Source organism: Bos taurus, chromosome 6, assembly GCF_002263795.3.
Source record: "Bos taurus isolate L1 Dominette 01449 registration number 42190680 breed Hereford chromosome 6, ARS-UCD2.0, whole genome shotgun sequence".
Classification (NCBI taxonomy): Eukaryota; Metazoa; Chordata; class Mammalia; order Artiodactyla; family Bovidae; genus Bos; species Bos taurus.
The window spans coordinates 99519636-99533173 of NC_037333.1; the positions used below are offsets into that span (position 1 = coordinate 99519636).

At 42.9% G+C, this 13538-nt stretch overlaps 1 protein-coding gene across 1 annotated transcript in view; it reads right to left on the bottom strand.

The window, feature by feature from the left end:
• WDFY3 (WD repeat and FYVE domain containing 3) overlaps positions 1-13538 on the bottom strand; it is a 306558-nt gene that overhangs the window by 14229 nt on the left and 278791 nt on the right. The window contains exons 57-62 of the mRNA XM_015471703.3: positions 10914-11005; positions 10477-10689; positions 7839-7986; positions 6468-6622; positions 5369-5527; positions 3247-3426 (exon numbers count right to left, since the gene is read on the bottom strand). Coding sequence (XP_015327189.2) covers positions 3247-3426; positions 5369-5527; positions 6468-6622; positions 7839-7986; positions 10477-10689; positions 10914-11005 — 947 coding nt within the window. The remainder of the gene's footprint in view (positions 1-3246; positions 3427-5368; positions 5528-6467; positions 6623-7838; positions 7987-10476; positions 10690-10913; positions 11006-13538) is intronic.

Below are 13538 nucleotides of genomic sequence, written 5' to 3' on the forward strand. Positions count from 1 at the left end.
GCAAAGCAATTCTCAAAATTCTCCAGGCTAGGCTTCAACAGGATATTAACCGAGAACTTCCAGATGTTCAAGCTGGATTGAGAAAAGGCAGAGGAAGCAGAGATCACATTACCAGCTTCCACTGGATCATGGAAAAAGCAAGAGAACTTCAGAAAAACATCTACTTCTGCTTCACTGACTACGCTAAAGCCTTTGACTGTGTAAATCACAACAAACTGTGGAAAATTCTTCGAGATGGGAATACCAGACCACCTCTCCTACCTCCTGAAAAACCTGTATGTAGGTCAAGAAGCAACAGTTAGAACCAGACATGGAAAAATGGACTGGTTTCAAATTGGGAAAGGAGAACATCAAGGCTGTATATTGTCACCCTGCTTATTTAACTTCTATGTAGAGTACATCATGCAAAACGCTGGGCTGGATGAAACACAAGCTGAAATCAAGACTGCCAGAGAAATATCAACAACCTCAGAAATGCAAATGACACCACCCTTACGGTAGAAAGTGAAGAACTAAAGAGCCTCTTGATGAAAGTGAAAGAGGAGAGTGAAAAAGTTGGCTTAAAACTCAACATTAAAAAAACTAGGATCATGGCATCCAGTCCCATCACTTCATGGCAAACAGATGGGGAAACAATGGAAACAGTGACAGACTTTACTTTTTTGGGCTCCAAAATCACTGCAGATGGTGAATGCAGCCATGAAATTAAAAGATGCTTGCTCCTTGGAAAAAAAGCAATGGCCAACCTAGACAGCATATTAAAAAGCAGAGACATTAACTTTGCTGACAAAGGTGTATCTAGTCAAAGCTATGGTTCTTCCAGTAGTCATGTATGGATAAGAGAGTTGGACTATAAAGAAAGCTGAGTGCCAGAATTGATGCTTCTAAACTGTGGTGTTAGAGAAGACTCGTGAAAGTCCCTTGGACTGCAAGGAGATCCAACCAGTCCATCCTAAAAGAAATCAGTCCTGAATATTCATTGGAAGGACTGATGCTGAAGCTCCAATACTTCAGCCACCTTATGTGAACAGCTGACTCAATAGAAAAGACCCTGATGCTGGGAAATGATTGTGTGCAGGAGGAGAAGGGGATGACAGAGGACGAGATGGTTGGATGGCATCCCCGACTCAACGGACATGAGTTTGAGCAGGCTCTGGGAGACAGTGAAGGACAGGGAGGCCTGGCGTGCTGCAGTCCATGGGGATGCAAAGAGTTGGGCATGACTGAGCAGCTGAACAACAGCAACATCAAGAACAGAGGAAAGCCAGAAATGAAACAGCAGGACCCAGGCAAGAGAGAAGGTAAGGGAAGGCAGGCGTGACCCAGTGCTTTTCCAAACCACTGTCTATGCTGGTCTTGCTACTGTTCCTTCCCCTTCTCCCCCAGTTTACCAAGGTGGCAAGAACCAAACAAAAACCACAGTGAGCAAAGCACTGCTGTGTCTACCTCTGGATCAGCCCCTTGAACCACCTCTGACGACGAGTGTCAGCAACTGAGTTTTAATTAATGGGTTCAGGCTCTGTAGGAGATGGGAGGCTGCCACCCCATGATGTACTATGCAAGACATTCTGCAATTACTCCAGGGCACCTCGATTAGAGTGCGTCTGAGCAAACCCTGTGGTTAGGCGGGTTGAGAGTAAGGAGAATTAAAGGGCAGCTGCAAGGCAGCTTATGCCCAAAGTGTAGACTGCACTAAGGCAGACTTGATGATGGCTATAAAACTGTAACAGAAATAGAAATCTTCTCATGAGTGCTGGAGATGACAAATGAGTCTTCAAAGGGAAACTAACATGTCCATAGTGTCCGCAGCAACTACTGCAGTCTAGTGAGTGGATGCTGGCCCCAGTGACAACTAACTAGAAATAAAATCCTCAGCATTTAAGAACAATCATAAAACAAAGTGCTTGAAATGGTGCAATTATGCATTTGACTCAGAGCAACACAGTGAAGATGAGAGTGGTTCTGCTGCACTGACATTTCCATAAACCTCCTCTTAGATGCCTTTGCAGGAGCAACCGAAGGTACTATTTTAAAAAACATTTTAGGCCTTTCAAATATATATGAAAACAAATTTGACTCTCTTATCCCCACAGGCTCCCCACTCATTCCTGACTGTGATTACTCATATTATTATGAGACAATCTAAGTGACATTAACTGGCCTTCCCTGGTGGCTCAGTGAAGAATCCACCTGCCAATGCAGGAGATGCAGGTTCTATCCCTGGCCCTGGGTCGGGAAGATCCCCTGGAGGAGGGCATGCAACCCACTCCAGTATTCTTGCCTGGAGAATCCCCATGGACAGGAGCCTGGCGGCCTACAGTGCATGGGGTCACAAGAGAGTCAGACAAGACTTAGCAAGTCCACGGCGCAACTGCAAGTGCCATTAAGTAGCAATGAGTGAATTTCCTTTTCTTTTTTTTCTCTGAGTGACTGCAAGGTATTTGACTGAAAGTACAGTACTCAATATTCAGAATCTTCCGGTATAAATTAAAGATATGCCTCCTTTGAAAGGAAAGCTGCCCGTGGCTGATGGTATGACAAAGCTAGGACCACGCTGTGTCACTAGCGCGATGCCTGGTGGGGCTGACAGCAAGGGTGGGAGTGAATATTTACAGCCAGGAAGTGATGAGCTTGGGGGTTCTCATTAACTTGCACATGTGAGAATTTGTGCCCTGGACACAGAGACCTCATTCTAAACCTACCCCAAATGTTCCCTGCTTCCCATCACCCAAACCAATGACTTTTTCCCTCTCCTTGCCCAGTCTGCATGGAGGCTCCTATGCCAGCACATTTATTTTGTTCTGTTTCACTGTATTTTTGAGAGCCATTTTTTTTTCATACCTTTGGAATCTGTTGTGAAAACCGTTTTACAACAATTTTTCTCTTGTTTGGGTACCCAAATATTACTCTCCTCACTTTATAAATACTTTGAACATATTTCATCAAACTTCAACAATTTTAACAAATCCCACAAATTCCTTGCTTTTAAAAAAGCGCATTCTAGACTGTTTTATTTTGAACCAAATCTTGCTCTTTGAAGTATGGCTGCAATGATTGGATTGTAAGACAGAACTGTTTCCTGGGTTACAAACTTTAATGTCCATTTGCTTTTGCAAACAGCATCTAAACCAGGTGGCTTTTATAAGACGCATGTCCATCAGCTTACAGAGTAGAGTGATTTTGTATTTATGCTGGCCAGAGCTACGTGTTCCTACACACAAACCAAGTGAGCAGTTTACAACTTACGGTTAATTCATTGATACACAGAGCAGACACGGGAGCCCGGTGGCCTCGGAGCTGGGTTAGGAATGACAGCTTGTTCAGGTCCCAGATGATGCAGGTTCGGTCTCGGGACCCGCTGACGATGATGTGATAGGCTAACGACGCGGTGGCACAGGTAACCGTATCCGTGTGGCCAAGTAAGGCCTAAAAGGGGAACAGATGAGACCAGGCTGATCACGGTGGCCATGTTCCTTACTGGACTCCAAAGAGCTGGGTGCGCTGCGAACCGAGAGGCTAGCAGGGAGCGCCTTGCGCAGCAGCGTCTGGAAGGCCCTCATTCTTCTCTCGCCACTGTCCCTGCTTCCCCCACCAGGGGTAAGAGACAAGTGTGGAGGACTCGGGAGACGCCACTCTCCATTAAAATCCTACCTCTCTCCTGGCCTCAGCCCAGGATCTCAGAAGGAAGGGAGAGTTGCAGTTGCAACCCCGCTGGGGTTTTCTCACACTTCCCGTCTCCACATGGAGATGTATCGATCATAGTCCCCAAATTCAGAATTTAAACTCTGAATCTATTCTTTTCTGCTGTTGATTCCTCTAAGTCCATTCTACAGAACTACAATTGGATGTGTTTTTTAAAAATGTAAGTGTGTGGTTTTAACACGTGGTCCCAGGAAGATACAGGGAAAATGCAGCTCTGACGTGTCTGGTGAGCACCTGTTAGGAGCTGGACACACCTGGGTGTCTCCTGCACCTGAGAGGGACCTGTTCTCAAACCAGAATAAATACGTTTCTCTTTTGCTGGGATATGAAGAGAAACAGGATCCAGGGAAATGGTAGTGCAGGAAAACAAACATATTGAAGGAAAAGATTCAGATGACTGTTAGGAATTTCTAAGTATTTAGTATTTATCAAATTTTGGTGATGCACACACCCTTACTATGTACTTGGCAAACCCAAAAGGCTGTTCGAAGTGAGAAGTACTTGGCACTGAGGGGCTAACAGGCACGCTAGCTAGCTTTGAAGCCCATTTTCTAAATTGAAAATATCATAAGCAGGAGCGTTTGGACCAGCCAACTGCACTGAGAGCCTTGCACCTGCTCACGTGGAGACTGTGTCTCACAAGGACTCACCTTTAGACCCAGCAACCACTGAAGTTTCTGGACAATAGAGATGGTCACTGCAGTAAGCAAGAGGAGCTCAATTCTTTCTATAGGTATTGAAAACAGCACTGTTTGTCTGAGGCTAGTTTTAAAATAGCTTTGGAATCACACAGAACTGAATTTATATCCTGGCTTTACCACAAGGTGTGACGTGGGCCTGTGTCTTAAGTTCCCTAAGCTGTGGTTTTTCCAGGTGTTAATTAGCTCAGGCTGCTGATCGTCTTGTAGAAATGTCAGGACTGCAGTTTTACATTTTTTAAACTCCCAGCACAGTGCCCTGAACATGGCAGGTGTTCAGTAAATGGCAGATATTACTGTTACACTACTTTTAAAATTTGTTATCACAGAAAACACCTAGATGTAAACTCCATTAAAAAGAAACTTACAGTAGATTCACTTATAAATCAAATATTAAAAAGGTGATGGCTTCATGATAAAAGAATTCTTGCTTTGATTAAACATTTATGATAGAGTCAGCTCATAACAAGTGATCAAAAATACTTGTTAATAAAATCACCAATGGTTTTTCTGAATACATTTCATGAATTTGCCATGTTCTCAAGAATATTATACACGAAGAAACAGAAAAAACAAAAATCAACGACTTAATGGTATAGATAAGTGAAAAGCATCCAGAAAAGAAGTTATTATGAATCAAATTGCAAATATAACTGGTTTGCAAGAATTTAACCTATATATAACTCTGAAAAACATTGACATTACTTTAATATATTAAAAAAAAAAAACTATATCACCTAAAGATATCTTGCTTCAGATTTTAAAAAAGGACAGCTTGGATCATCTTTAGAAATAGTATCCTCTGATTTTTCATTTATATTTTTTAAGATCCATTTCTAGCAAAAGAACACACATTTTTTGGTCTTGTCCATTAATGTCTAAATTGCCTTGGAATTAAGCAAGTTTTTCAGTTTCTCTAGAGCATGAGCGAGGGGGTGGAACAGGTCCAGCATTTCACATTCTGTTACCTGTTTGAGAGTGAGAGTCTTAGCCTTTTCTTTCGAGGTACTCATCTCCCAAACACACACCACCGTACTTGTTCCACCCGTGATGACCAGCTTGGGGTTGGGGCAGATCGCACAGAGAATCTGGCCCCACTCCGACAAACATTCATAAACAGTCACTGCCTGTAAAATAGAAGAGATGTGAGACACATGCCATCGAGCACTACAAGCTTCTGAGACACGACGAGCATACCAAATGAAAGTAACCTCTATTTGGGTCCCTCCTGGGCAAATACCTGTGTCCTGCAGGTACCTGCTGGGCTGGTTCCCTAAAGCTCTACTCTGAACTACACCCTACAGCCTCCTAACTATAGCTGGTGTCGAAAATCATAAGAAGCAGCACTTTGTTCATATTGGGGGTCTCCAGTTTTTCCAGTCAGGGAAAAAGATGTTCCGATTGTGTGACTGAAAATGACGTTTAGGTTGTGTGATACTATGTGAGATGCAGGGGGTGATCTGGTGAAAGGATGCATCTGCTGTAGCAGGTAGAAGGTAAAAGGAAACCGTGAGTGCTGCTGCTGATGACAATGTGACTGAACAGAACTGTGTTACAGACACTGACTGTGTCCCTCATGCATTCAGGAGAGGACTGTCAAGGGGCAAATATGACTCCAAAGGACCACTTAGGTATTGCCTCTCCAAGAGATGCTGATGGGACTCAAAATGGTAGCCGCAACTGCTTCTTAGGGGAAGGGCGGCAGGTTTTCTGCCAGCCATTGAAGAGTGCCGATATGGTAAGTGGGACAGTGACGCAAAAGGAGGCTCTTCTGGTTGGCAGAATACTGAACACCTGGTTGGCGAGGGCCCCCTGGAGGAGTTCTTGGAGTGGAAGGCAAACTGCTAGGTCCTGGTACACAACCTTCCAGGAGAGGCTTTTCTGCAGGAAACGTGACTTGCCCACTAGCTCCTCTATCCTCACGGGATGCAGTGAAGCTCTCCCTTCCTCTGGCCTGGGGAAAGCAGCTGAGAAGCCCTTGGCCTGAGCTATCCCCACCCCCATGAGGCAGGATCTCCAGGCCACAGAAGAGCAGGATGACATAAGTGAGCAAGCAACAGTGCAAACCTTGTCTGACTCATAGGTCCCCAGCCTGCAGCTGAGGTCTGCGTAGCCCCAGGCGAAAGTCTTGTTCCAGGTTGGTGGGATAAGAACCTTATTCTGTTCTACCGCAAGAATGCCTTTGTCTGTACACACGATTTGTCCCACAGGCTCTTTGAGTTCTACAAAAAATAAATCAACATATTAGAACCAGTATAGGGAAAACTAACCTCCTTATCCCAGAGAGGAAGGTAGAGAGTGTTAGTTGTCTTCGACTCTTGTGACCCCCTGGACTATAGCCCACCAGGCTCCTCTGTTCGTGGGATTCTCCAGGCAAGAATACTGGAGTGGGAAGCCATTTCCTCCTCCAGGGTTATCTTCCCAACCCAGGGACCAAACTGGCGTCTCCTGCATCTCCTGCCTTGGTGGGCAGATTCTTCACCACTAAGGCCACCGGGGACGCCCACAGGGGAGGGGAGGTAAAGAGACCTCAAATATTCAGACAAATCAAGCATCTCGACACCCACATAAACACAAAATGACCTGAGAAGGAAGCAGGGTGTGGCTTTCGATGGAGTCTTCTGCAGACCCACTGGGCAGATGTCAACCCTGACTGGTGTCTCCAGCCTGCCTGGCTATGGACACTTGCTTGGGTTTGGTTCCCAGCCACCAGGCCCACCTTTTGATCCCGAGGACTGCCAGAGTGCTCTGGGATGCTCCCAGAACGCCACACAGACCTCCAAATGACCTAGGCCTTCAGCTCCACCCAGCCCTAGACTTCCTGAAGGAAGGCCAAGACCCCAGCCAGTGTTCCAGAGCCATCTCTGGGCAGTGGCTGGAGCTGGCACAGGGCAGAGTCTGTGGAATGAGACAGGCAGCAGAGAGCTGGGCACCCATCCAGACTTTGATGCTCCAGTTTTTGGATTTAAGTGACAACTTCAAGACTCTGCAAAACATTTTTTTTTTTTTTTTCATTCAAAGGGGAAAAAAATCTACTTGGAAAAGTAATTTAAAATAACTTACAATAACAGTAGATGAAAGAAGCTTTTAGTTGGCATGTTAAAAATACAAGTCTTCTTACTGCTATTTCTAAATTGGCAGAACATGTGTAAATGAAGATGGCAGAAGTTTTTCTACAAGTTGAATTATAAGATTGGTATACTAGTTTTCAGTACCCTAGCAGAGAGGAGAACCTGTTGGGTTTCTTTCAGATGCAAAATCCAACAGGCAGAAAGAAGAGACGAGAAAAGGAAAAGGAGACTCTAACAAGTATTTGGTGGTTTTAGCACTTATTACAAATGACACTGTTGCTGAGAAGCAAATTTGTTATTGCTTAACTAGGATTATTAAACAGTCGCACAGAATCATCCATCAGAAGCTCATTCCCTGTCACTTTACCTTTTACAGGTGTTAGTGAAGGCCTCAGGTTGTCCAGATGATGAAAAAAGATCTTGTCACTGGCAGACCCTGGCGGGACGGAGGCCCCCGCATTGTCTCCGTTGAGTCGACTCCTCACTCGCTTGGGTGGATGAGGTTTTTTAAATAACTGGTAAGACAGAAGACAACACGTTTTATAATGAAAGCTAACATTTATTAATCAGCCCTTTTATTTGCCAGATATTTTGTTGCTATTTCACTTAAGCTTCACAACAGCCATTAGGTATCACATTATCACATTTTATACTTGACGAAAGAGATTTAAAGAGGCTCAGAAGGTTGCCATCTGAGATCTCATACCTCAGTAAGTGGGGACAAGACTCGGATACTCAAGTTTGGGTTACCATCAAGCTCTATGCTACACTGATTTCATGATAATTTTTCAAAACTAAATTAATCTCTTCAAATAACAGTCAGTTGAAAATTATTTTTCAGTGATGTTTAAAAATGAACCCATCCTTTACAGACCGATACCGTTCTGGGCAATGGAGAGCAGGCAGCCATTCTAACTGGGTTACATCTGGCGCCAACACAGGCTTTATGGATGTGACATCATTCCTATCTCATTTAGGTGCTACTAATTTGCTCAGTATGAATACGGTTGCCTTCTTTTTACTTTGTGATGATGTAAAAGAAAAAAAGATCTTTGTCATTTCTGTTTAGTATTTCTAAGGGATTGAAAAGTATTAATGTGCATTTAAGATGACTGCTTTTCAAATACTGTACATTTTCTAAATAGGCAGAGTCATTCCTGTTTGAAAACTGATATTTAAGGAAGATATTTGGAAAATCTTAAGATGAAATGAGATTTAGAATGACCATAACACCATCACAGTCTATTTATTTGACATTGTGAGTTTCCAGGAGAAAAAAACAGGAAAAAATATGTTTATAAAGATACACATCTGAGGCTCCCAAAGCTTTAAAGATGTAATTCCCATTTTATCTACATACACGGCATAGGATCAGAGTTCATTTCTTTCTTTTTTTTTTTCAGTGATTCCAGGTTTAATCAAGGGTGGGGAAGGCGCTGCATGGCTGCTTAGAGAGGCCCCATAGCAGCCAGCAGCCTGGGCCCCACACGGAGCATCTGCTTTTTATTCTTCAAAGACTAGACTCCGAAGAGGTATTAAAATACCTACATACTTTCAAATATGTTCATGAATGAACCTTTACTGAAGACCTTTATGAGGTACCTGAGGATAAAGCAGGCCAGGCAAGCATATATAAGGATAAATTAACATGACGACGACAAAGCTTAGCTATTTTGAGGGATGGTTACACTTGGAAGTACTCTCCATTAGTTCCTGGAATGTCCTAGAAATATGTTAGTATCCAAACCCTATCTCCCAGACTATCTGCCTCTTAAACTAAAAAGTGGGGCAAAAATCATGCAACAGTGCATATCTGTTTCCCAGAAGGTTTCCCAGAAGGTTATGAAAAATGGTTCCTGCACATGTAACCCTCAAAGAAGGGAAAGGCTTAACTAAGGTTCTTCTGGTGTGATTCCAGCTCATCAACAAATGTTTCACTTTAGAAGTAAACCTGGTTCCTGCACTGGGGGATCAGATTGCACTGTGAGTGCTGGAGTCACAGGCTGTCCACTGTCTATCGTGGCTTTTCCATAAACAAAGACTTGTCATTGTTCTGTGTTCCCAGCTGTCAACTGTGGAAACCTCAAAGTCAGTTAACCTACAAAAAGGGAGTCCAGGAGAGATCTTGAACAGAGAAGGACAGCCAGGGTCAAAATGCAGAGGCCAGGGCACTTGGGGGAAAGGTGGTGGTCTCAACAGCCAGCAACGCGAGGCTTCTCCACCGTGTTGTGGTTTCTTCTGGCACATCTTGCCCTCCTCGTGGGCCCAGAACAATGGGGATAAAGGATGAGATGAATTCCCTTAGCGACTCAAAAGGAGGCTCTTCTGGTTTGCAGAAACACTGAATACCTGGTTGGCTAGGGCTTCCTGGAGGAATTCTTTGAGTGCAAGGCAAAGTGCTAGCCTCTGGTACACAACCTTCCGAGAGGCTTTTCCACAGGAAACGTGACTTGCCCACTAGCTCCTCTATCCTGATCGGATGTGGTGAAGCTCTCCCTTCCTCTGGGTTGTGGAGGAGCAGCTGAGAAGCCAGTTTCCTGCCGAATCTCATGTGGGGACAAGAAAGCATGCCCTGCCACTAGTCTGTCAAGGAAAATCCTCTTTGACTAACAAAATTTCTATTTTTCTGGACTGTAAAAGGGAGGAGAATGTAATAATCTAGGGACCCACTGCAACCACTGGGCAATATTCACGGTTCTTAATTAAAAACTTGGTCCAAAGTTAATTACTATATGGTCATCTACCATCCATAGATATATTGTTCAGTCGCTAAGTTATGTGTGACTCTTCCATGGACTAGGTCCGTGGGATTCTCCAGGCAAGAATACTGGAGGGGCTGCCATTTTCTTCTCCAGGGGATCTTCCCGACCCAGGGATGGAACCTGCGTCTCCTGCATTGGCAGGCAGATTCTTTACCACCGAGTCACTGGGGAAGCCCACAGACATAAGACAGAGCTTAAAAAATGTAATAGAAAATATCAACGATAAGGAAAAAACAGCCATACCTGTTTAGGGATCTGCCCAAAGTTATTAATGAACCCTATGGTGGCTGTTTCCTTGAGGGGGTCATTTATGTTGTAGATATCCACTTGACCCTCATAGAAAAGGTGATGGAAGACGTTTACAGCTTCTACTGCGGCAGGACCTTGCTGCTTATAGCCGAAGATTAAGTCGATCCACTCATGCAGATGGGCACTCACGTAGTCACATTCCAGAGCCTGCAATTTCAAAACACAGGTTCAGTCACTGGCTGACTTGTATTACTAACTTGGAAAGTAAAAGGAGTGACCACTGGCCAACTGGAACTAAAATAACTAAAAATCATACAAATAACATTAGTAACTTAAACATGTGGGGAACACATCGCTCAGGGTCCTCTCTTTGTTCTGTGGTCAGTGACCCAGTGAAACCTCAGTTCCAATGCAAAGTGCACTCCCATTACCTCACGGTGCACCCGGATGAATTCTCGTGGGTCCCCTTTTGCCCAGGGTGGAAGGATAACATCTCCAAGTTTGGTGCCGTTTTGTTTACAGCCTGTGAAATTAGATACATTAACAAGAAAATAAAAGAGTGAGATAAATAGTAACATCCTGTGAAAGTAACAGACAAGTAGTGGGTTAGATTCATTACCAGAACTATACAGTTTTACCACCAGAAAGGACCCGCAGAGATCATCTACTCTGGTATTTCCCCAAAATTCCTCCTTAGAGAGATTTACTGAGCATTCACAAAACTGTGGGGCTCCCACAGTCAAAGGGCTTCAGGAAATGCTGAGCTACGCAAGGTTAAACATGTTTCTTTTCTGCAAGGCTCCTCGGAGGTACTGCTCTTCTCTAGGAAGGGTATTAGATACAACATTTCTGACATTTAATTGATCACAGGACTCCTTCATGAACATTTTATGGGGTTACTGTTTTGAGTTTGGAAGAAACTGCCCAAACCAACACAAGCCCCTTAAGACTGCTCATCTGCAAGACCATTAACAATTTCTCTGAAGAGTACATGTAGGCTTTTCCAGAATGCTTAAAGCTTGGTGAGTCAACAGCAGTGGCCAAGCACTCAATCTCTTTTCTGGATGTTTTGACAAAATTCTGCATTCACATGGAAAAGGTTGCTGAAAGAATACCTAATTCCTCAAGCCAATTTTAGTCTGAATTCTATTTTGGCCTAAGAGGACATACAAGTATGAGTCATCCAGAAATATTTGCAATACATGTGGTTTGTCATACTTCTGATTCTTAAATTCTTGAGAGAATGCTGTAGAACCCACATGTATTTTGCTGTAAGGATTCTCACTAAAAAAATAAAAGTAAAATCTGAAACAATGTAACTTTTTGGTGACTATTGTATCATTTAACAGAAAAAACACTTGGAAAGACTATAGGACCACCTGGCAGAAAAAAAAAATCAAGTTATGATAATTCATAACCATGTCATATTTATTCCACGTAAACTGTTATTTTAAGTCACAGCCAGATAATCCCTAAAACAGTAAAGGACGCATTTACTATGAGATCTACTGACAACAAAACTGGGATTGACATTGAGGAAGTGGGTTCTGTTTCTTCTTTCGAAAAGGTAACAGGAGCTTACAGAGCTTTCCTAGGCACAGATAGGATAACCACAGTAAACAATGACCCTGTAAGTGGTGATGTGGACTCCCTAGCTTCATGCAGTTGGTTAAACAGCTGAATTATAAATTTTCATAGAGAAGTGTTCAAATTTCAGGACACAGAAGGCAGGTTCCAAGTAAGGGCCAGTAAAAACCTTTCCTTTCATCATTGAGGCTTGATGGCTTCTTTACAATGTGATACAAGTAAGAGACTAAAAATCCATTTTATTGTTTAAAGGAATGTTTCGATTTAGTTGGAAAAATTTTCATGTAACTTAAAAAAAATAAAACAATCAAGTTATTACAGGCCCTCTCCTCTCTTTCACACCCTTTCCCCACCCTCTCTGAAATGTCCTCTAAGCCTAATAAGAAGTAAGAAATAACTTTTTTGATAAGAAGTAATAATCCCCTAACTACCTGAGATAGAATCTACTTTTCCCAATTTTGCTCATAATCCCTAACTACTGTGTGATATAAGGTTATTTTATCAGCGCTATCTGCAATTTTAAAATGTCATTTAAAGGGGACAGTCTGTTGAAAACTCTTGGTCTAATTCTGCTACTCTGTAGTTTCCCTCCATGTTTATCCAAGGGTACAAGGATAAGACCAGGAAATGAACCTACGTGCTCCAGAGCCAGGGAAAAAACCCCAAGTGTTCTTTCTTTTGTATCATTAGCTATCTTTTCTGGATGGAGAGACAAACAGTTTTGTTTGACTTTCTTTATATTGAGGTAAAGTTCACATAACATAAAGTTAACGATTTTAGAGTGAACAATTCAGTGGCATTTCATATGTTCACACTATTGTGCAACTATATCTAGTACATTTTGACCACCCCAGAAAGAAATCTTAAATGTAAACAGTTGCTCCCCATTCCTCCCACCCACCCCCCATCCCCTGCCCCAGGCCCTGGAAATCACCAATCTGTGTCCTGTCTATCGGTATGTACCTGTTCTGGACATTCCATATAAGTGGAATCATTATGTGACTTTCTGCCTCTAGCTTCTTTTACTTGGTGTAATTTTTTGAGGTTCGTCTATGTTGGTGTATTTATCATTACCCGGTATCTTATAATGCCTGAGTGATACTCCATTATATGTATATTCCACAGTTTGTTTATCCATTCATATATATGTGGGCTGTTTCTACCATCTGGCTACTGTCAATAAAGCCGTGATGAATGTGCATGTACAGGTTTTTAAGTCTTTTTTCAGTTCCTCTGGACAGTTCTTGCATGGAACTGCTTGGTCATGTGGCAATTCAATGTTTCACTTTTTGAGGAACTACCAAACTGCTTCCCACAGTGCTGAACCATTTTAACATTGATGCCAGCAACACATGAATGTTCTACTTTCTCCACATCTTCCTCAGCTCTTGTCATTTTCTGTTTGTGTGTCTTGCCTTTTCCATTATAGTCATCCTAGTGAATGCAAAGTATTACCTTATTGTGCTTTT